This window comes from Protopterus annectens, chromosome 4.part0 (assembly GCF_019279795.1).
Source record: "Protopterus annectens isolate FY-2018-M chromosome 4.part0, PAN1.0, whole genome shotgun sequence".
In the NCBI taxonomy this organism is placed as follows: domain Eukaryota; kingdom Metazoa; phylum Chordata; order Ceratodontiformes; family Protopteridae; genus Protopterus; species Protopterus annectens.
In genome coordinates this window covers 1,395,826,299-1,395,848,704 of record NC_056733.1, presented here as the reverse complement: position 1 = coordinate 1,395,848,704, position 22,406 = coordinate 1,395,826,299, and the positions used below count along the sequence as shown (strand labels likewise).

Sequence of the window (22,406 nt, the reverse complement as noted above, 5' to 3'; positions counted from 1 at the left end):
CTATACTGAGCCAACAGATATTGCCATGGTACTGGCCGACAGATTCAGTGCCAACTTTACCCCTCACTTCTCCCCTAAAGGACCAATCACAATACTGGAGGAATGCCAGGCACCTAGCATTACTGCAGCACAGGGTAAAGCTGCATTTTCCAAGGCCAAGAATACACCTTCCTTGGGGACCTGACAATATCCTCGGATGTGTTTTACATGAACTACAAAGTGAACTGGCACCACAGCTGTGTGTCGTGTTCAAGCACAGCCTCAAATCAGGCTTTGTCCCAGCCGAATGGCGCAGTGCTACAGTCATCCTTTTCCATAAAGGGGGAGTGACTACAGACCCTGGGAATTATCGCCCCATTAGCCTGACGAGTCTGATATGTAAGGCTGTGGAGCGCATCATCATGGACCTAATTAACAAGGATATAGGGAATCTCCAAAGTCTAGATCCCACGCAATTTGGTTTTGTGAAAGGTAGATCATGCCTGCTCAACCTGCCTGACTTCTTTGAGTCAGTCACCAGAGCTGTGGATGAGGGCAAGGCAGTTCATACAACCTACCTCAATCTGGCCAAGGCCTGTGATACCATTCCCCATGCAGGAATTATTGATAAACTCGCCAAACTAGGCATCAACCCCTATATCACTATGTGGGTTGCAAATTGGCTCACAGAACCCACAGTGTGAAAGTAGCGGACTCCAAGTCAGCCTGCCGACCAGTCACAAGTGGAGTCCCATATGGATTGGTCCTGGGTCCTCTCCTGTTTGGCATCTACTTCACAGAAGTGTAGGCCAACACGGAGAGACCCTGACTGACCAAGTTCGCAGACTACTACAAGGTGGGAGCCATTATTAACTCCCTAAGTGATGTAGACATCCTACAACCAATGATTGGTGTCGAAACCATGGCCTTAATGTTAATGCCAAAAAAATGCGTTGTCATCCCCTTTGGGAAAAACTCAGTTCCCACTAATTACCACATCGATGGAAGCCCACTGAACACTGAAGGTGTTATAAGAGATCTGGGGACACAGGTTGACGGCAACCTCTCCTTTGACCACCAGATTGCCACTGTGGTCAGAAAGTTCTATTATGTGGCACATCTCATTACCAGGGGTTTTGCATCCAGAAAGAGAGAGGTTATCATCTCTCTACTCCTCCCTCGTTAGGCCAATCATAGAGTATAATGTCCATTTGGCATGTACCTCACTAAACACATGCATGAGCTGGAAAAGCCGCAAAAGTACCTCATGAAGAGGATCCTAGGCCTTAAACACATGTTCTACATGGACAGACTCAAAAAACCTCCACCTGTTCTCTATCTCATATCGTCTACTAAGAGGCGATCTCTGCTTGACTTACAAAGCCATGTCTGAACTAGCTCTGTTAGAAATGCTACATCTGAAGAAATCCAAATCCCTCCGTACCACATGCTCCAGAGACCTCAACCTCATTACCACAATCAACAGAACATGGAGGGACAGGTTCCTAACCCAGAGACTGCCCATGCTGTGGAATAGACGTCCCATACATGTCAAGCGGCGCACCTCACTGGCCCTCTTCAAGAGAAATCTTGATGAATGGATGGGAAATAGAAAGTTCACTCCGGGGATCACTCCAGTTGCTTTACTTGATAGAGGCACTGGGAACTAACGTCGGGTGGCACGATGCCAGGGACTACTGTAGGATAGGCTTGTAAAGGCTCCAGGCCCATTGGCCTAGTACATACCTGTGAACTTATGAATGTTAGAATAAGTTTTTGTCTGTAGTATTTAAAATGTTTGCTTAAGGATACTTTTAAGTAGTTATCTAATGTTTATACTGCTACTTCCTTCTGATGAGTAACTGTCAAGTATGAATAGAGATGCATGTTACTTGATTATTAAATTGTGCAAGATGAAAGCTGGATTCATGGAATGGGATGTATGTGTAGATGGCTAAGGTAGGTTATAATCTTTAGTACTGTGCATTTGCTCCTCTTCTTGCTCTGAGAATTCCCCATATTCTGTGATACTTCAACCTTTGTCAGCTTCTCTAATTTGTGTTACTTCTTAATATTATCTCTTTTATTTTGATATTATTTTTAAACTCCATTTTCATTTTATCCCAGTCACTAGCTAAAACTTCTGAAGATACTTCTGTCTTTTCTAACAGCTGTCAAATAATTTCCACTACCCATTCCTCCCTTATTAAAAGGTAGGTGGGAAAGCACCATTGTCTTATTTTTACTTCATTACTCTTCATTTTATTAGTTTTTATTTGTGCATGATTAGAAATAGTTATTGGATTTGTGTGGAGGCTTTCACAATTAAATGCACATGTTCTTGTGAAATATAATTTGTCTAGTCTATCCCAGTTATTGTACTTTGGGAGATTAATATGTAACTTCTGTCAGAGTTCCTACTACTGAATTCACATCTTCCATACCAACTATTTTCATTAATTTCTTCAGAAATATAACAATTTTTTATATTGTCCTTTCTAGGTCACCATGACACATCCTCACTATTGCAAATCAAATTCTAGTCCCCACCTATAAATAATAATCCCTGCTGAAAACTGATTATTTCTCCCAAAATTTTCTTAAGCTCCCTAATAGCAGTTTTCAAAGGAATATAAGTACATGCAGTTGTAATCCTCCCTTGCCAATAGCCCCTTACTACCATAAATTTGCAATTTTGTTGTCTCTTCCACATCTGTCACTGTTAGAGCCTGTCTAGCAGTTAGTATAATTGGTCCCATTTTCTTCTGTCCCTGATATTCTGCTGAATATCCATTGTGATATCCCCTTCTTGTCAAATTTACTTGCTCATTTCTTTACAAATGTGTGTGTCCTGCAGCATTGCTGTTTGCACACTGCATTTCTTAATATAATTCATTTTATCTATACCTGTAAGGCCATTCATGTTTCAGGATAATCTGGTCAGCATAGCCATCATGATATAAAGCAGCTGTTCCCACCTATTTTACATGACTTTTTTTTTGTTTGATGTGTATTTTCAACTTTTGTGTTACGTGCATATACTAATGTTTGTCAGGCTGCTGTTTTGTACAGTTTGTTCTCATCTACATTTGAACCTATGTCACATTTTCAAGATATTTTGTTTTAATGAAAGCCCTCAAACAAAAAATTAACTACAACCCCCACCCCCATAAACTTGAAACAAACGCACAAAACTATGTACATTTTCAAAACATGAAGTTTAACCTTCCAAAAGGGAAGAGTTGCCCCAAATTGATGGCTGCACCTACAGGCATTGTCTGACCTAAAAGTAAGGTTACCCATGCTAAAGCGCATGCTGCAGCCTGTGCTCCCATTTAAGACTGATTGTTGTCTCTTCTTTTCTTGTCTCTCTTCACTTGAATGATTTCAGAAACATTAACTTTTAGCCCTAGGAAAAAGTGCACTGGCTATCTTTAAATAAGACTAAAATGTACACTGTTCTATTAACTGCTTTAGAGTATTAAGGCTGCTAGGCAGGCTGTTGCCTCTTATTCACGTATTTTTGTTTCACTGAACTGCTTGCAACTGTACCTTTTAAATTTTGCATTTCCTTCAGTAAAGAATACTCAGAATTCTCAAGATTAACTGCTTGTACCTGCAGACAGATTGTCTCTATAGAAATATATTCAGCAATGAGACTTTGTAAATTTCACTCAGGAAAGAATGCACAGCTGCTGTCAGGTGCAGACATCCCGAGTCCACTGAACATTTGCCACTGGAAAACAAACCAGTTAATATTTTTGCATTGTAAGAAGCTTAGCATTTTCATGTGTGTCATCACTTTGTCTTATTTTTAAAGCCTACATGTTTACAAAAACACCCATTTACAGCTTAAGCCAAAGGTAGTAATTTGGATATTCACCTTTGCAAAATAAAGAGAAAATATCCTAATTCTAAATATAATATAATCAGTGCACTTTTACACCTCACTCGTACCCCAAGCAGCCCAAGATTACAGCATATGAACATTAGACTTTTCTCCAGCCTTTTTTTCAAATCTTCTACTGTAAAACCTAGATTTTTACAAGTAGAAGGTACTTTTATATATTTAACTCATTCAACAGTCACTGAAAAGACTTGCCCATATTTAAAATACTCCTGACTACACACAACAAAAACTGTTACATATGTTAAAACCTGGAGTTTATATCATGAAATGTTTTATACAAATACATGAGAACAAAAAGTGTTTTAGTTGTAGGTTTCTTCCTTTGTGTCCTCCTAAACATTAATGATATAAAGTGGGGTATCTGCTGTACAGTCTACTCACAAATTTAACAAGTTCAACAAAAATCCAGTGTTTTTCCACCACTTTTTGTTGCAAAACCATATTTCCATCTCCAGAAGTCTTGCTCTGTTTGCCATTCTTTTAACCATAGAGTTTTCCTGGAGAGGAAAAACAAGCTTATATTAAGAGGATTGTTAAAGACCCCCTTCTCAGAGGCTATTCAAGAAGGTCCGGGTTCTTCTAAATCACAAATGTCTCCTTCCTCAAAATCTGACAAAACAGAGAAGAGATCTTCTAGTGCTCCATCAGAGGCATCTAAAAAAAAAAAAAAAAATGGCAAAAATTTTATCTCCAGATCCGAAGATCACCGGATCTGAAACGTCGTCAGCCCCGACACCATCGGTTTCAGTGCCAAACGAATTTGAAATATAGAGCCCGTTCTCAGTCTTGGAGCCATTCTGTCCGACCCTCGGGTCACCCATTCTGCAACCTTGTAAATCTCCAGCCCCCTTGACTTGGTCTTCCAGGAGCCTCTCTGATGATGATGTGGATCGAGTGGGTGCAAATGCTATTAGGGAATCTGGCCAAATTATTATCAGATTCAACCCTGAGGGATTTCGATCTGGCTGCATCCTTCCCTTCTGCTCTGGTTCCTCCTCTGATCTGTTCTTGGACTTCAGACTTGGAATGTCCGGAGCTGTTACTGATGGAAACTTCGGAGCCGAGACCTATATCGGCACCTTCGGCCTGACCATTGCTCTGTTTATCGGAACTCAAGGAGTCTAGGTGCCGACGCTCTCCAGTTGGGTCCGGGGATGCGAGTTGCATTAGGCAGTTGTTGGATCCAATCTTGCCTCTCGGGGCGTCTGCTCTGGTGAGCTTGGCTCCTACCTCACACTCAGGCCCGTCATCCTTTGTCCAGGGAATTCTATTGGCATCTACGGATCAAGGGATTTCCTCGGATCAGGGGTGGGAAGCCTTTGAGGTAATGAGGAGAGTACTGTCTCTACAGACAATTCCACCATCATCTCTGGATATTCTTCCCCCTAAAGCACCAGTGTCTGCCTCTGTATCCTTGCTTTCACAGGAACGCAGAGATCTTAGGCCTCAGGATACCACACAGGGCACCCCCCCACTCTTCTGAAACCTCTTCAGAGTACCCCTCTGAAGACGTCCCTCAGGAGAGGTTATGTAAGAGGAAACATTTAGATTCCCCACAGGAGTCCATCACTTCTGATATGGACCTCTATGAAGCTGATGGGTCCCCATGGTCACCTCCTGATGTTTCCTTTAGAGACATCCTAGAGAGAGGTGGCTGGAAGCCCACAAACCCTTCAGCAGAGGAGTCCGTACTTCTGAAGGCTTTTGGATCTCAACCTTCCAACATTTGGGTGTCTCCACCATTTGACAAACTGAAAAACCTGGTTTCTCAAAAGGTGTGGTAGTCGCCAGATTCAGGGGAATCTGTTCCTAGGAGGCCAGATAAGTTTATTACATCCCCATCTGACAAAACTTTCCTGACCAAGGGAGTCCCAGTAGATGCTGTGGTGGTGGCAGCAGCCACCAAGAAGGAACTCTCCGAGACATCTTCATTTGTTCATCCACCTAACAAAGAGTCTCGTATGATGGACAGATATGGAAAATGCATTTTTTCTTTAGTGACTTTTGCCTTCAGATCACTGAACTACCTTACCCATTTTACAAGATTACAGAGAGGTCTCCTGAAAGGTTCAGTAGCTGATGAGGTTGCAGATAGTCTCCTGTCAGGTCTCTACCTTAAATTCAGCCAACTCCTCCATGAGGCTGATCTCTTATGCAGCAGATGGAGCGAGTAGAGCATCAGATTCAGGAATTCCCTTAAGGAGACATTCCTGGTTGCGCTTGTGTGACTTTGCGAAACCTTTTAAATCTTTCTTTGTGAATGCCCCATTCGATGGCTCATGTCTCTTCGGGCCCAAAGTCAAGGACACACTAACCAGGTGTGAACAGAAGGAAAGACTCTGTCTGCTGTAGGGGTCTGTTTTTTCCCTACCTAACAGACCATATCCCAAAGGTCAGAGAGGAAGTGGAAAAATGTGGTTTTGAAATCTGAGAGCTTTCTAGGGCACACGTGCTGAATCTTCTCCCAGGGGCAGAGGGGGTGGAGTGTTAATGGAAGATGCTGACCATGTGGTAGAGGGGGTCCGCAGAATCAGGGCAATGGAAAATCTTTCTTTGGTAAGCCCTTCCAGCGCTCCTGAAAGGAGGCCCGCCTGCCCACCTCTGGAGGCAATCGGGGGTTGCTTATCTTTTTACCCAGAAACCCGGCAACAAATAACAGAAAACAATGGGTACAAAACATCATATCTAGAGGTTACTCCATTCCTTTTCATTTCCTGCCCCCTGTCATAAAAAAGATCCGAGATGTTCCACCCAGTCAGAGATTGGGCAACTCTAGAAATTCGAAAGTTGCTAGACCAGAGTCATCCAAACAGTCCCCGCAGAACAAATAGGATATGGAACTTACTCCAGAGTCCTTAGTTCCAAAGAAGACGGGAGACTGGTGACCAATTTTAGATCTCAGCAATCTAAACAGATGAGTAAAAAAATCCAAGTTCCGGGTGGTAACACTGCAGTCATAACTCCCTTTCCTTGGACAAGACAATTGAATTTGCTTGATAGATCTCCAGGATGCGTACTACCACATAAAAATGGGTAGGCGATCCAGGAGACACTTGTGCTTTTGGCTGGGAGCCAGTCACCAACAGTTTTGAGCTCTGCCCTTTGGACTCACTACAGCCCCCAGAGTGCTCACCAAATGTATTGCAGTAGTTGCGGCTCACTTGAGACATCTAGGATTTTGGGTGTTTCCATACTTAGACGACTGGCACCTAACCGCCACCACCGAGCATCTACAAATAAAAGCAAGACACCACCTTGCAGCTCTGCTGTGGCCTAGGAATTGCAATAAGCTATGAGAAATCTACCTTGCTGCCTTCTCAACATGTAGTATTTATAGGAGCAGAATTGGATTTAACAATTATGATGGCCAGACTACCTCCAGAAAGAGTCCAAGATCTTTCACGCCAGACCTTAAGTCTTCTCACAAAGAAAAAAGCTCAAGCGAGATTAGTCCTGAAAGTCTCTGGGACCATGGCAGCAGCAATAACTGTGGTCCAATTAGCACATCTACTCATGAGAATTCTCCAGTGGCTAATGTCCACTCAGTGGTCGATGCAGGAATTACCACTGTCCCACAAAATAACAAACTTGCAGGAAAGACATTCGTTGGTGGCTTTACTCCATTCAGGTGTTGCTAGGTCGACCATTTGTTTTTCTCCAGCCATCAGCCACAGTGATCATCGATGTTTCTCAGATGGAGAGGGGGCATTATCTGGGAAAGACTGTCCAAGGCACCTGGCAGGATCATGAGGCCCATTTGCACATCAATATCTTAGAAATGAGAGCAGTGCTTCTAACATTGCAAGCATTGCAGGACTCTCTTCTGCTGCGAACTATTGAAGTACAGATAGACAACATGTCAATGGTATGGTACATAAACAAGGTGGAACCAGATATTACCCCCTTTGTCGAGAGGCCCTGAGAGTATGGCAATGGGCAACCTCCTCCCAATGTTTTCTGATAGCAACGCATATCGCAGGGAAAACCAGCGTGATAGCGGACAGGCTCAGCAGAACGATTCTTAAACCTCAGGAGTGTTCCCTAAAACAAGAAGTGGCACAAGCCTTGCAACCTCCTTGCAACATCCATGAATGCCAAATGCAGCAGCTACTTTGCCCATATCTCCCCTCTGGGGGAGACACCAAGGGATGCACTTGTCCACGATTGGCCCTCGGGTTTCCTCTAAGCTTTTCCTCCCTTTCCCTTGATACTCAAAAGTTCTTCAGAAAGCCAGTTGTTAGGGAGAGGATTTAATTCTCATCACCCCATACTGGCCTTGTCATATCTGGTTCTCCTTCCTGTGGGCTTGTCTTTGGGAGGAGCCTTGGATTCTGGACCTAGTTCCAGATCTTTTGACTTGCACATTAGGAATGCTCCACCCTTCCCTTCAGACCCTCAAATTGACAGCTTGGCTGCTCCGATTCCAACCATAGCCAGGTTTCCTAACCTGTCTTCATCAGTTAAACATATACTAATATTTTCTCATAAAGCATCAACAAGAAAGATGTATAGAAGCAAATGGAAAAGATTCTCTTTATGGGCTTCTCATAATCATATTGATCCCTTTACTGCCCCGGTCACTTCTGTTCTAGAGTTTCTAGCAAAATTATTTGATAAGGGTGCAGCTACCATAAGAGTCCAACTAGCAGCGATCTCTTGTTTCCATATTGGCGAGTCTGGTCTCAACGTAATGTCTCCTAGGCTGCGCAAAGTGTTCCTAAAAGTTGCTCTATTACTACCACCTTCTATCAGAGACCCCCCCGGCACCATGGGACTTAAATTTTGTCCTGTCCCGTTTAATTTTTCCCCCTTTTGAGCCAGCATTATCTTGGGAACTCAAGTTTTTAACATGGAAAACTATTCTCTTGGTAGCTGTTACCTCTGCCAGAAGGGTGTCAGAGCTACAAGCCTTGTCAATAAAGCCCTCCTATTTGCTCTTCCACAAGGACAAGGGTATCCTTAAGAACAAACCCTTCCTTTTTGCCAAAACATTGGTTTAAATTAGATTTCTGAACAATCTGTAGTGCTTCCAGTATTTTACCCGAATTATGAGAATAAGGTGGAATACATGTTGCATCAGCTAGATATGCATAGGCAATTATGCTTCTATTTACACAGGACTAAGAACCTCAGAAAATCTGACCAGCTGTTTATATCCTTCTCAGATTCAAAGAAAGGTACCTCAGTTTCCAAAGAGACACTATCAAAATGGCTTTCAGATTGCATAACCTGCATTTGTAAATCTCAAAACAGAGATCTCCCCAGAAGGTTAAAGCCCACTCTACAAGAGCCATTGCAGCCTCCTCCACCTTTCTATATAGACTACCAGTTGATACCATTTGTGCTGCAGCAACATGGGCAAAGCCACATACCTTTATCACTCATTACAAGGATGATTTGGCCTGCAGGAACAGGGCCTCTTTTGGCTCCACGATTCTAAAGAATATTCTCCCTTAAGCCACCCAAGAAAAATGGTGCTAGGGACGCTGTCCCATCCTGGTAAGAATGAAGGTGTGATCGGACAACAACACATAAAGAAGCTTATGTACTCACCATAATGTTCCATGTGTGTTGTCCATTTCCACCTTCATTCTTACATCCCACCCTCTTTTCCCCCAGCCATTTTTTTCTCCTGGAAGACCGAGTTGCTACAATGGGACAACGCTTTTCTCTGACCTTCTTGACTGCACTCTTGAGATATTAAAAAAGTAATTTTTTTCTTTTTATGACTGTAAACAAGATCTGGGAGACGTTCCTAGGGCATCCTGGGATAGAGTTTAGCCACGAGCTAGTGGATGACCTCGAGCTTGCATGTAAGGCCGAGTCAGATCAGAGAACCCGATCCAAATCCATCCTGGTAAGAAGGAAGGTGGAGATGGACGACACACATGGAACGTTATGGTGAGTACATAACTTCTTTTTTAGCACTTTTGTCCAAAGACGACTTCAGAGTAAAATGACAAAATGTCAGTCAACCTTTTATACTGTTATACACACTTGATTAAACAATTAATTGAACAGTCAAACAATTTAAATCTTAAAAACTCAGCAAGGCAACTTTTAAAGCAACATTGCAAAATATCACATATACTTATAAAAAGCACTTAATACAAATGCTGTCACTGATTCCAGGATGCTTATCTGCTTGTATCCTAAGCTGCCAAAGAATCTCTCTCTCCTCAAAAGCTATTTTTTGTTATATTCACCTCCCCTTACATCCCTAGGGACTGAGTTTAATACAAAAAACAAACAAACTGAAATTTACACGTACAGTAGAATGTTTATAAAGAGCATTGTTGATTTCACAGTGTTTAATACTATACAGATGTTCCCTTATTCTGACTTTTAATTCTTGTAGACATACCTATATAAAAAGTCTGGCAGGTAGAGCAGATTACAGTATAAATAATACCAGAGAAATCACAATTAAAATAACTGTAACTTATAATGTGCTTATTTTAAGACAAAAATACTGAAGAAGCCTGCAAAATGAAAGAGCACATATTACAAAAAAAACACATTTATACATGCCAGGATTTTTGTCAGTTTTTGCAGTCAAGGCTATAGTGTTGTCTGTTTCTAATTATTGATTTATAGACTGTCTTCTTTAACTACAAGTCTAAGTTTATTACCTACTATTTTAATCGTATTCAAATCAACATTAAAAATGTTCCAGTTCTGAATAAGAATAAATATAATACTTGAATCATCCACAGTCATGCAGAGACAAAAAATATTAGTATAACCTCTGTCTGTCTTTATATTAGAAACAGTGGAACTAGCACCACTGTTCTCGTTAGGCATGCCAACAGACAAAATAGGTGGGCACTTGCCATTCCTTGTTTTTCTACAATGTCATCTGCATCAGCCTTAAGAAAATTATAACTATAGCCCATCCATAAAAAAAAAAAAAAAATACTATTTCATGATTTGCATCCAAAAAATCCTGATTAGTACTCAACCATGAGACCCTGATCATCTGCCCCCTAGGTATATTTTTTCATGTATTGTGGGTTAGATAAGTGTAAATAGTTAACAAAACATTCCTTCTTAAAAATAGTACTAGAAAAAGTCTTATTACTTTTTCTCCATTGTATGGCAACATCCACAAAATGTACATCAGTGTGTACATCAGTGCCTACACAGCCTGTGGTAAAGTCTAAAAACACAGTAGTGTCATTAATATTTGAAACAAAGGCAGTAATCACATCTAATTTAGCATCAGTAAAAATAAATCATCCACAAATCTATAATATTTAATTGTGTTTTAAAGAAAGGCATATTATACAAGTATTCTGTCTCCCACCACCCCATGACAGTATTGGAGAAGGAGGAGGCCACTGTCGCCTCCATCGCAACCCCTCTTTTTTGGTGGTAAATGTAACCATTGAATATGAAGAAATTGTTTTCAAGCATAACTTCTGTATGTTCACAAATTGTACTTGTATCAGTACTATAGGAGCTAAATTTCATAAGATACAGTCTCAAAAAATCAACACCTTCTGCCCTTGGTATGCTAGTATATAAAGACTTCACATCCAAGGTGAACATATTAATATCCACTTTGTCAATATTTAACCTGTGCAGACTCTCCAAAAAATACCATGAGTCTCTTGTATAACTATTTATTTTCTGGACAAGGCGATTTAAAAAATAAGCTAAAAAGACATGTGTGTTCAGTGACACTGTCTTTGTCAGACACAATGGGCCTAAAAGGCAAACGGTATGTCCCACTGTGAAGTTTAGGAATCCTAAATAAAATAGCCACCGTGGGATGTTCAACAAGTAATAACTGAAATATTTCATAAGTGATACAATTGCTAAATAAATACAGCAATATATTATGTATGTACCAGTATCTTTCTTTAACAAAACACAAAGTAACCTTCTCATATTCCTGAACATGATTCACCATTTTTTCAATCTCAGTAACATAATCAGACTGATAAATTACAATGAAGCCACTACTTAAAACCAGAGGCATTAGAATAAATAGTGGCTGAATGATTTAATGCAGCTGCTGGATGTGCCACACCATCCTTATAAGCCAACAGAATCTCTGCTAAGCTTCTGCTGCTTCTTTCTTTCTGTTATATTGGCTGCCCTCCTCTGTAGAGATGGAATGGAATCAACCTCAGCATGAATATGTGACTGCTGCAAATGCTGAGAAATAGAAAAATCAAGGGCTTTAATTTCATCATTTAAAACCTGCAATAGCCCTCCATTATGTCTGATCAGTAACTTAAGCAACTTAATACCAATGTCATTGAAAATTCTATTAGTTCCTTAAAAAATGGATCTTCACTAGCCAGCCCGTTAGGGTATTTGTATACCCATAAACCTTTTGGCACATTGTTTAAATTAATGCACTTCTCAAAATACATGTTCTCAAAGGACAAATTCTGAAACCTGTTAAGCTTTTTATCAAACAACTATAACTGCTTAGAAATATTGAGCTGATAATGAACATTCTGCATGGCTACTATAAGCATCTCCAGCAGTACAAAAAGGGTTAGTAGAAAATTCAGATATTTTTCAAAACCTAAGTAACAGTATTATTTGTATTTCTTTCATCCAAGTCTCCTACTCGAGCAGCCAAAGAGGGGGACAAACCGGAAGCAGTAGCAGCAAAAGTCTGTGATGCAGACTGAACAGTATTTTGAGAAAATTGACTATTAAAGATAGCCATAAGAGACTGAAAAGGTCTCCACCGTATTTTTATACATTCCATAATGGAACACAACTCAGCAGGTGTAGAATGAACAGAAAGGTTGTTCAAAACTTCATCTTCCTCACTGCAGGCCATCTTCAGGTAACACAACGAAGCAAAAACACCAAACCCAAAGAATGTATAAAACAAAAATCTTCAAAATAACATCCACATAAGGCACTCCAGTCAAAGAAATATTTATTTAGCGCTTTCATCCAGACATTTAATCAGAATAAAATGACAAACCTTATATAATGTTTCTTCTCATTTATTGACTAATTTGAGTTGCTGGTCTTTTTCATCTCCATCTCCCAGTACTTGACTCTGATTCAGATTCAAGGTACTGCTGATTCTTTTACTCAGTTCCTGTGTGTTTTTCTGTCTCTCAAGTATTTTTCTTTGGAACAGTGGAAAAGGTTTCACTGGCAAAGTCTGCCTAGGAAACTTACCATCAAAAGAATGAGAACCAGAGTCCCCTTCTGATTTCTGACTTACTTTTTGTTGGATAAACTTTATTTCCTCCTTACACTGTTCTGTGTCAAAATATGAAAACAGCTGGAATGCAGCAGCTTGAATCTCTTACCTGCCTCTCAACATTCCCTGATAGTTGGGATAAATTTGCTTCTCTTCTTTCTATTGTACAGTGAATAATAATTTTTTTAGAAACACTCTGCTGTCTGTCATTTTTAATACTTTGCCCTTCTGCCACACTTTTGTCAGGACCAACTTTTTCTGCTGCTATGATTGCATCTTTACTAATATAGGCCTTGGCTGCTTTCTCATGGCCAGGTTTGGAGCACACACTCTCAGTGTGCCCTTTCAATTAATAAATTCTACTGTGGAACACCAGTCCACTTGCTTATTTGTACTTTTATAATATTTATACAGTATGTTCCTTCCAGTTTCTCTGGTACAGCAGAAAATCTCAGGGTTTCTTTGCGTGCTGTCTTCTAACTGCTGTTTTTTGAAGCATTTTAGTTCTTGAGAAACCTCATATTCAGCCAGCTTTTCCTTCATGTCAGCCTCTGATTTTTGCAGTTTTATCAGTTCATCTGAGTGGCTAGTTAAAACTTCTATTTTTTTCCATCCTATTGTTGCTTGAATCGATATATTCCTTCAATGTTTTGTCTATTTTAATCACATGAGTGCAGTTTTTTTCCTCTAAATTACTGGAAGCCATCTCTTAAACCAAAGCTGAACCTTGAACTGCTTTTTGCTGCAGAATCCTTCCCAGATGGTGTTTTCTTTTCACCTCTGTGGTTGAGTTTCTGTCAGGTTTTCCAAATTTCTTCTTTGCTGGCATCCAGGCAGTGTATTTACTAGCCAATAGCTGAATTTTACCAAAAATAATTTTCAGTGGCACTCCTTTTCCAGTTTTTGTTTTCATACTGGGGGAGCTGAAGTTATGCTGTTGATCAGGGTGCAGCCATCTTGGACGTCTTCCTTCTAGGCTGTTTTTGATGTGGTGGCCCTTGAACCTGTGCTTGGCCACCAGCTTAGAAAAAGCCAGACACACATTTTAGTGTCTTGAAGGAAAATAGTTAACTGTAGAAGAACCTGGTAGCAGACTGTGCAACTGTAGAGTTGAAGTCACAGAAATATTCAAATGTCATATCAACATGTCGCATTACTTGTTGATAAAGAAAACATGGCAGCAGAGTGTTAGATAGATTTGTGAAGGAAATTTGCACCTTGGTAACACTTTTTTAAAGTATTTGTGAGGCTAACGTTTGCTGGTTCAAGTCAGATATTTAGAAACAAATAAAAGATCTTCCAAGAGAAACTACTAGCATCTTACAGAACAAACACAAAACACTAAACTGATGCAAGAAACAGGCAGAGTAGGCTGTCTTGTAGTAATTTATAGATATGACATTATTAAGAATAATTCCAGGACAGCTGCGTATAGACCATTTGGTAGGGCACAGTGAGGATGTCATATCAAAACTATTAAATGCGCCTGTGGATAAAGTCTTCTTTTCTTATTTTTTTGGTATTCCATCTGAGGAAGTTGTGTGGCAATGAAGGAAAATAAAAAAGAACATGCAGAATAAAAAAAACAAAATGTTCCATGCGGCATTATAGAAGTACAGCAGGAATTATCAACAGCTAACCCTTGTACCACACGTAGACCAGTCAGGCCAGATAATTTTATAACAAGAAAAAATATGAAATGCAGCAGTAGCACTGCACAAACTAGATGGCAGCAAAAACAATAGTGTGCTTCCTTTATATACGACGGGTCCTTGATGCCAGTGCACAGTTGGTATTTTTGGGTTGCTGAGTTGAAGCTCTTCCAAATATATTGGCAAAAAAAAATGTTTATTTTAATTTTGGAAGTTGTCTGCAAATTACACTGATTTATTTGTGATGACTTTTGATACTGTTTACATCAGCTGTCAACTCTTGTATGATGGTGACCATGTATGAGAGAAGATGGGTGGTAACATTGCTATTCCCGAATGGTTTGTCTTTAAACAGCCCAGTAAATACAGTGATTTCACTACTCACAATCAGGTTGTTAAACCTGATCTTATGTCCACCTGCAGTAAATCCTTTTTTCTTTTTTTTTTTTTTTCTGTTTTTTCCCTGCTGTCTTTCAGTCAGTCATTAGCCTCCTCCCAGCCAACTGACCCCTTTTTTTCCTATCTCCAGGGCAAGGGGTTGATGGGGATGGACCATCATTTAGACGGCTATCAGTGGCGAGTCAAGATTTTTGCTTGCTTTGCTATACCCCATACATGCCCATAAAAATACCTAGGGGTTTATGTGCAGTAGGCTGTAGTTAGGGTTGCCCTATCACTTGGGAAGTGGTGTTTCCTCATGTGGCTGTACTCCTCACCTTGAACCATAAGTTGTGGTTTCCATAGTTTTCAACAGGGGAAATTACACCATCTTGAGTGCCCCTGTCTGTGTGCATATCTCTCCTCATCCATTTTTGGAGATGATTGTATCGTGCTGCTTCATGCCACTGCCCAGCTCCTTCAGTTTGCTACTGTAAATAAAGTCATCTAAGTTGCAGTCAGGGTGCCGTCCCGTGCACCCCACAGCCAGACTAACAATTTAATTAAGCAGTTATTAGTGCCAGTGGCTATGGGGAGGTGAAGGGGTAGTAGCCCCATATGCAAGATGTTAGGGAATGCGATTGGGAGATTCCAGTCAGTTGTTACTGTCGTCCAGTATCGGTCTGCATTTTTGAGGTCCAGTACAGAAATGAATTTTGATGCTTTTCTGCAGTACTGAAGGCAGTGTTTTGTGTGTGGAATAAGTTGTAGCAAACCACTTGCTACTGATTAAAAATAGAAGTTTTTTTTTGGTCCCTCAGCTAAACTGAGGTCTGCAATCTAGCTGCTGCTGCCTACCAGTTAGTTTGCTGAGCTAAATGAATGGAGTTAGGCTGCTAGCTGCAAGTAGTACTGTAGTTGATGTTCATATTCTTGTTATGCCATGAAATGTTACATAGTGATGCAGAGTCAACGCTGTAAAGTAAGAGCAGACCCTGCCAGCTATATCTGTAGGCTAATAGCCTTGAACTTACATATTTTATTGCTTTATTTTCTTATACGATAACTCTGTTCACCAACTGCAAGTTTACCTAGCAAAGATGAGTAATTGAATCTGATTAGGAGTGCTGTACTGTGATTACATGCTTTAGGAGAAAACTGGACCACCTAGGCAAACACACCGACATCTGTAGATATCTGTAACTAGCCTGCATGCCCTGCATGTCAAATTGAGGTAATTTCTGATTGCTGCACTTTGACCCTTTTAGACAAAAATAATCACTGAACCACTGTGCTGCCTTATTAACATTCAGTAAATGTTTGATTCAACCCAGTTTTCTGTCTACACCCATAAAATATCAAATTTACATTGTTTGCACTCATTTACTACAGTACCCAAATCATGTTGATGAATCTAGGATTTGAGTCTTAAAGGTTAAGCCTGTTCCAAGAGAAAATTGGTTGTACAAGAGTAGTTAAGTGCCAGATATATTAGAAGTGCATATTTCAGACAAACTATTAGTCCTTCGTGACTTGAAACCAGTAGACAAATGTAATAAAAATCCCGAAAATGTGAAAAATTATATAAGACCAACATTTTGTCCAGGAGGAAATCACCTAAGAAAGGTGTATGTAAAAGAAGAATGTTGGCTTAAAGTGGTATAGATTAAGGAAAACTAGGATATGTGGCTGCTGGAATTGACAATTGCAGATTGGCAAAATACTGTAAAGTTGCAAAGAGAGTCTTGCCAATATAAAGGTGTTAGGGCTCAGACTGGTTTTGTCTGGATACTGTTATTAGCATCCACAGCATATGAAAAAGCTAAAATTGATTTGTATTGCTTGTCCTTGCTCTTAAATGTTTCAGTAAATGAGGGTGAAATGCAGTGTTTTTGATTAAGATTAAATGAGGAAATGTGGTAGGAACCAATAGTAAACTGCTGCAGTGTTAAATAGTTTTAAAATTAAAGTAAGAAAGAAATGAGAATGATTTTTGCTTATGAGTATACCTCTCAGCTTAAGAATTCTGGACAAAGACAAAAGAATGGGAGAACAAAGGGCCAAAAATCAGGGGCAGATTTTAAATATTACTGTTGCTAGAATAATAGGCTTTGCATCAGCAGGCATTTTCAGGAGGATATGAAGTCTGACTCTTAAATGTATGACATTGTTGACTGACTTCAGTTCTCGATTTGCCTGAAAATCACACAGTGTATAAATAACAGACCAAAAATAGTAGGTAGAAATATACAAAAGCCTGTACATTTCAGAGGTATGCTTATGAGTTTAATCGTGCATTGTGGTTACATCCTTTCTGTTTCTTATTTAGCTGAATTTTTACACACTGCACCAGTGCACAAAAGATGTGACAAACGGACTCCCTTCTGCTATCAGATTTTAGCAAATCTACTAGGACGTGAACTGTGGTGCTAGATGAAGGAGGAAGCAAAAAAAAAAAACAGTTGCAGTGTGGAGACTGATATAAGTTTCTTGCTTATTTTTATAGCTTATCCACAAGGTTTGGCACAGTAGCTGTTCCAAATATCCTTCTGTTTCAAGGAACTAAACCAATGGCGAGGTTCAATCATACCGACAGAACTCTAGAGACTCTGAAGGCATTCCTTGTTAACCAGACTGGTATGATGTTCTTGTGATATTTGTCTCTGATTCAGCTGTAATTTGTTTTCACCTCGTGTCATGAACTGTAAATATATTTGGCTGATTTTTGTGGGTCTTTTTTTTTTTTTTTCCTTTTATACCAGTAATTTGCACTTCATGCATTCCATAGTTTAGATGTACCAGGAGGGCCTAAACGTCAGGGAAATGTATGGTACTGATGTCTTCCATGCCACTAAAGTGCATTTGTTTGTTCATTTTTAATAGTTTGTTGTGTGTACTGTTTGTTAAATGATGAAATAAAATATCCAAAAACCAAGAGAGGGCTCTGGTACATAGCTGAAGCATATGAACATATAAAAAACCTTTATTTGATGAGCGCTTTCATGCCACCCAGGGAGCTTCTTCAGATCATTAAAACACATCATTATATACAAAATATGAAGGGGTTACTTTGTATTTTGTTTATAATGACATATTTTAACCAAGCTACTTGGTGACAAAGATATCCAAAAACGTGATGGTGGTAGGCAGCTGTTTGTTTGAAGATTAGAGGAAGAGACTTTCCTACTACCTTAAATGTAAGTTGGGGGATTATCTCAACAGCAGACACTCGAACAGGTTTAGGCTTGAGGGAAGGCGTCCAGACTGAAGCCTAGATGACTTAGATTTAAATAGAGGGACTCAGTTGGTCAAGAATAATCCTTGAAGAATAGGAATTGAGTGACATTTTTTTGCTAGAGGTAGCATTTTTTTCCCACATAGGACTACATTTCTTCACTGGAGACATTGGATGCTAGTCTTGTGCAAATATTGCAGGGGTTTGTTGCATATTGGGGTGTCGGGAGGGATAGTGGATAGGGAATAAGACAAAAACCTCCACAACTGTCAGGATGGCACCATCCCTGCTGTCTCTGATATTTTCATCAGCTCTCTGGGCATTGACTAGGCCACAGTCTGTGAGAGTAAGTCAGGCTGGTGCTAAGGATTTTAGAACAGATGATTTAGGAGGGGCCTTGATTTGTGACTTATGGTGATATGGCACACAACTGCAAGAGAACCAAAATATTTCTTTACTCCAAAAATCAGAGTGAGTGTTTCTTTATTTTGAAATATTTTTGCTAAGTATGAGATAAATATCTGGATGCACAGGCAGTTGATCTTTCATCATGTGAGGTATATGTGACATGATGCATCACTGCACATGCAGCATTGACAGTCTTGACAAACAGCACTTAGTAACTATTGAGTGTCGTATACCAACACTTTGTCATAAGTTATAATTTCTTTACACTTCATAAAAGCATTTTGCTCAAGTTGTTTTAATTGACCAGACATATTTTCTTTAAGCAATCTGTGCAACAGTGCCAACATTGTACTTTGGTCAGGCCAAAGTTTTCAATAGTTACTAATCAAACCAAGAAACTCCAATTAATTGTTACACATGTGGCGGGCTTATGAATTGCATTCATTTTCTGTGTGGAAAAGTACATTACTTTTGTCGTCCAGACTGTGGCCCCATTATTCAGTGTGTGACTTGTCAAACACGTGTTTTGATTTTAACTCCCAGTTGTTAATGTTGCATTCCTTGCAGTACTTTATGCAACCAAGATGGTCGAATGTCATTCAGATCTTCTTTGAATGTATTTTGAATTATTCTGTGAAGAATTGCAAGTGCTGTGCTGTCATTAAATAGCTATGTACACATCTGTTTCTGGTTATCATAACATATTTTTTTAGAATTCCTGTTTCTGTTTATCATAATGTATTTTTAGAATTATCATCTGGTAATACTGGTTGATAAGCTGCTGCTACGTCTGTTGCATAAAAATGGTTCCATCACTTGGTACAGTCATCATCTTTTCCATACTAGGCAGTCAATATGCTAACACTTGGGTCTTGTTTCAGACATCTTGCTTCAACTACCTTTCAGGTTTTGGGGAGGATGACTGCCTCCCCAGACAGATGAAAGAAGCAGTCTTCCTTGGGATTGGCTCCACTCTGAGACTCCCATTCCTTTTTACCTTCTCCCTGGTGGACGTCCTTGAGTCATAGTAGATGTCCTTCTATTCATGTGCTGCAGTATCCATAATGTGGGAGTCCGCCTCCGTTTGACTTGTATGTCCAGCCATTATACCAAAGTTCAACTGCTACTGCAAAGGTACATGTGACTAGCTGCATCACCCAGTGTACGTTGGCGATAAACGGACATCTGGTATAAAGCAGATGTCAGCACCCGCCTACCTAAGAACTTTTCTGCCGCATGTTTGACTGCTAACTGTGTTTGTTGCTCGCTTCGGAATGTGGTGTTTGTGATACAGATAAGTACCGCATAGGGGTTTTATGTTAGCTTGCTTGGTACTGTGGTTATTTTTTGTGAGTTAATATCAGCTAGAAAGGGCAAGTGTCAGTGTGGAAGGCAGATTCCACACAAAGATGCTCACGAGCTCTGTTTATTTTGCTTAGGCCCAGAACATGGCAGTACGTCCTCTGACATCTGTAAGACCTTCATCCCAAAGACCCTTAGGAGCCATTTTGCTTCTCCTTGGGCTGTATTTGTAAAATCGTCTTGCTCGGGATATGGACCTGACATCAGCCCCTTCAGAAGAGCCACAAACCAAAAAGTCTCTACCTGAACCGTTGTCTGCTTCCTCTATTCCGGGTGTCCCTCCTGAGGCCAATGAAGGCGTGGAGGCTGCATCAGAAACTATGGAGTTTCCTTTGGCCGGGTACCCAGGGGGAAGCCATTAAGGAGTCTGTTAGCACTTCCTAGAGGGAATCGCAGGTGTTCAACTCAGCCGCAGGGGGGAACCACTGCTCATCATATCCGAAGGCCCAGAGGCCCACATGGGATAACCCAGATAGTGGTGCAGGAAGACATTCCCTCAGATGTTGTTGAGTGTTGTCCAATGTCCGGACCTCTGACATTCCATTGTATGTCAGAGGCCCCCAAAATGAAGAAACAGAAGACCAAGCGTATTTCTTCACCCCAGACAACTTTGTCCTCCGTATCTCCTGACTGGGAAGTCTTTACTCAAGGCCTCTTTAATGCATTCATGGCTTTGCAACAGCATCCATCTTCTGTCCGGGCCCCTCTTCCCCCCACAACTGGGGAAAGGCCTGTACAGGAGCCTTTTTTGGAGGAGGAGGAAGACACATTGAGGGATGAGTCTTTAGCTTACTCTTCACAACCGGCTTCCCCAAAGGCACAGATTCCCCTCAGGAGGACATCACATTTGGGGGGACTATTGTGCAGATGAAGGATTTCTTTAAATGGGACTGCTTTTGGGGTCTCTGATACCCAAAAGAGGTATTATGACTTCTTGCAAATACAAATCCCTCTGCCATTCCCCCTGTACTCCCAGATTTTTGGGATGCTTTTGCTGCTTCATCTAAATCTCCAGACACCCAACCTCCAGCCCCTAAGCACCCTGATAGGTTTTATAAAGTACCTGAGGATGCAAAGTTTCTCTTCAAGCCACCCTCAGCTGATCCCTGTACTATTTCTGTAGCTGCCAAGTTGCTACCCCCCACTTCCTTACTCCCCTCTGATAAAGAGAGTAAAATTATGGAGAGGTTAGGCAAAAATGTGTCCACATCAGCCACTCTGGCTTTTATAGCCATGCATTGCCAAACCCATATGGCAAAATACTCTCTGGCTCTCATAGCTGATGTTTCCAGACTCATTTCAGAACTCCCAGCTATCCCTAATAAGGCTAACATATCTTGGCATTTTAAAATCCTGTGTAGCCAGGCCACTAGGCATTCCATAAAGTGCAGTTATGATGCTGTGGAGGCCTCAGCCAGGGCAGCAGCATCCAGATCTGTCTTAAGTATGTATTCTTGGCTTAGGTTGCAACCCCTTCCAGATGGTATTAAAGCTTGGCTTATGGATGCCCCTTTAGACAGCAAGGCCCTATTTGGCTCTGCAGCTGCAGAGCTTTTCAAAGCCCTCCTGGAAAAGGGAAAGGAGTTACAAGATCTTAAACACATTTTTGTTTCTCCCGTTCCCTGCTTTCAGTGGAATTATCCAGGACTTATTTTGTGAGAAAGGCCTCCAAGTACCACACTCCCAGGGGGAAAAAGGATACCAGAAAGCAGGCTCCTGCCAGATCTTCCCCTTCCACTCCTTCTCAAAAACAGTCCTTTTAGCAGAGCCTGGTAGCTTGTGACTACCAGGCCCTCAGCCCCAGTACTCCACTCTCTCTTCACCTATCCCTATCCTTATCAGCTTGGAAACTGATAACTCGGGTCCTTTCAGTTATCAAAAACTGTTATTTCATGGTTTGGGAATCCCTGCCAACCTTCAAAGATATTCCCCAACCTCCTCGGTACTAAATGGCCCTCTTCCCTCCTGTCCTGCAATCCTTGCTTTCCCAGAGTACCATCCAGAAGGTGCCCCCAAAATCAATGGGAAAAAAGTTCCATTCAGGAATGTTTCTGGTCCCCAGGAAAGAAGGTCCCTGGAGCCCCATCTTAGATTTGTCTCATCTGAACACCTTTCTAAAGGTCCCTTCCTTTCACATGTTTAACTCTTCCCAGTCTCCTTCCCCTGATTCTACCTCAGCCATACATGGTGTCTTTAGACATAAAAGATGCCTGTCTCCACATTCCTATTCATCCCCTTTTCAGGAAATTACTGCAGTTTTCTGTGGATTCCTCTCATTTTCAGTTCTGTGCTTTCTGC

The 22,406-nt window shown here is 40.8% G+C and overlaps 1 protein-coding gene across 3 annotated transcripts in view; it reads left to right on the top strand.

Annotated features, from left to right (window-relative positions):
- TXNDC15 (thioredoxin domain containing 15) overlaps positions 1 to 22,406 on the top strand; it is a 308,164-nt gene that overhangs the window by 232,899 nt on the left and 52,859 nt on the right. For all 3 annotated transcript variants that reach the window (XM_044069226.1, XM_044069224.1, XM_044069225.1), the window contains one exon: positions 17,610 to 17,740. In XM_044069226.1, the coding sequence (XP_043925161.1) occupies positions 17,610 to 17,740 (131 nt within the window). The remainder of the gene's footprint in view (positions 1 to 17,609; positions 17,741 to 22,406) is intronic.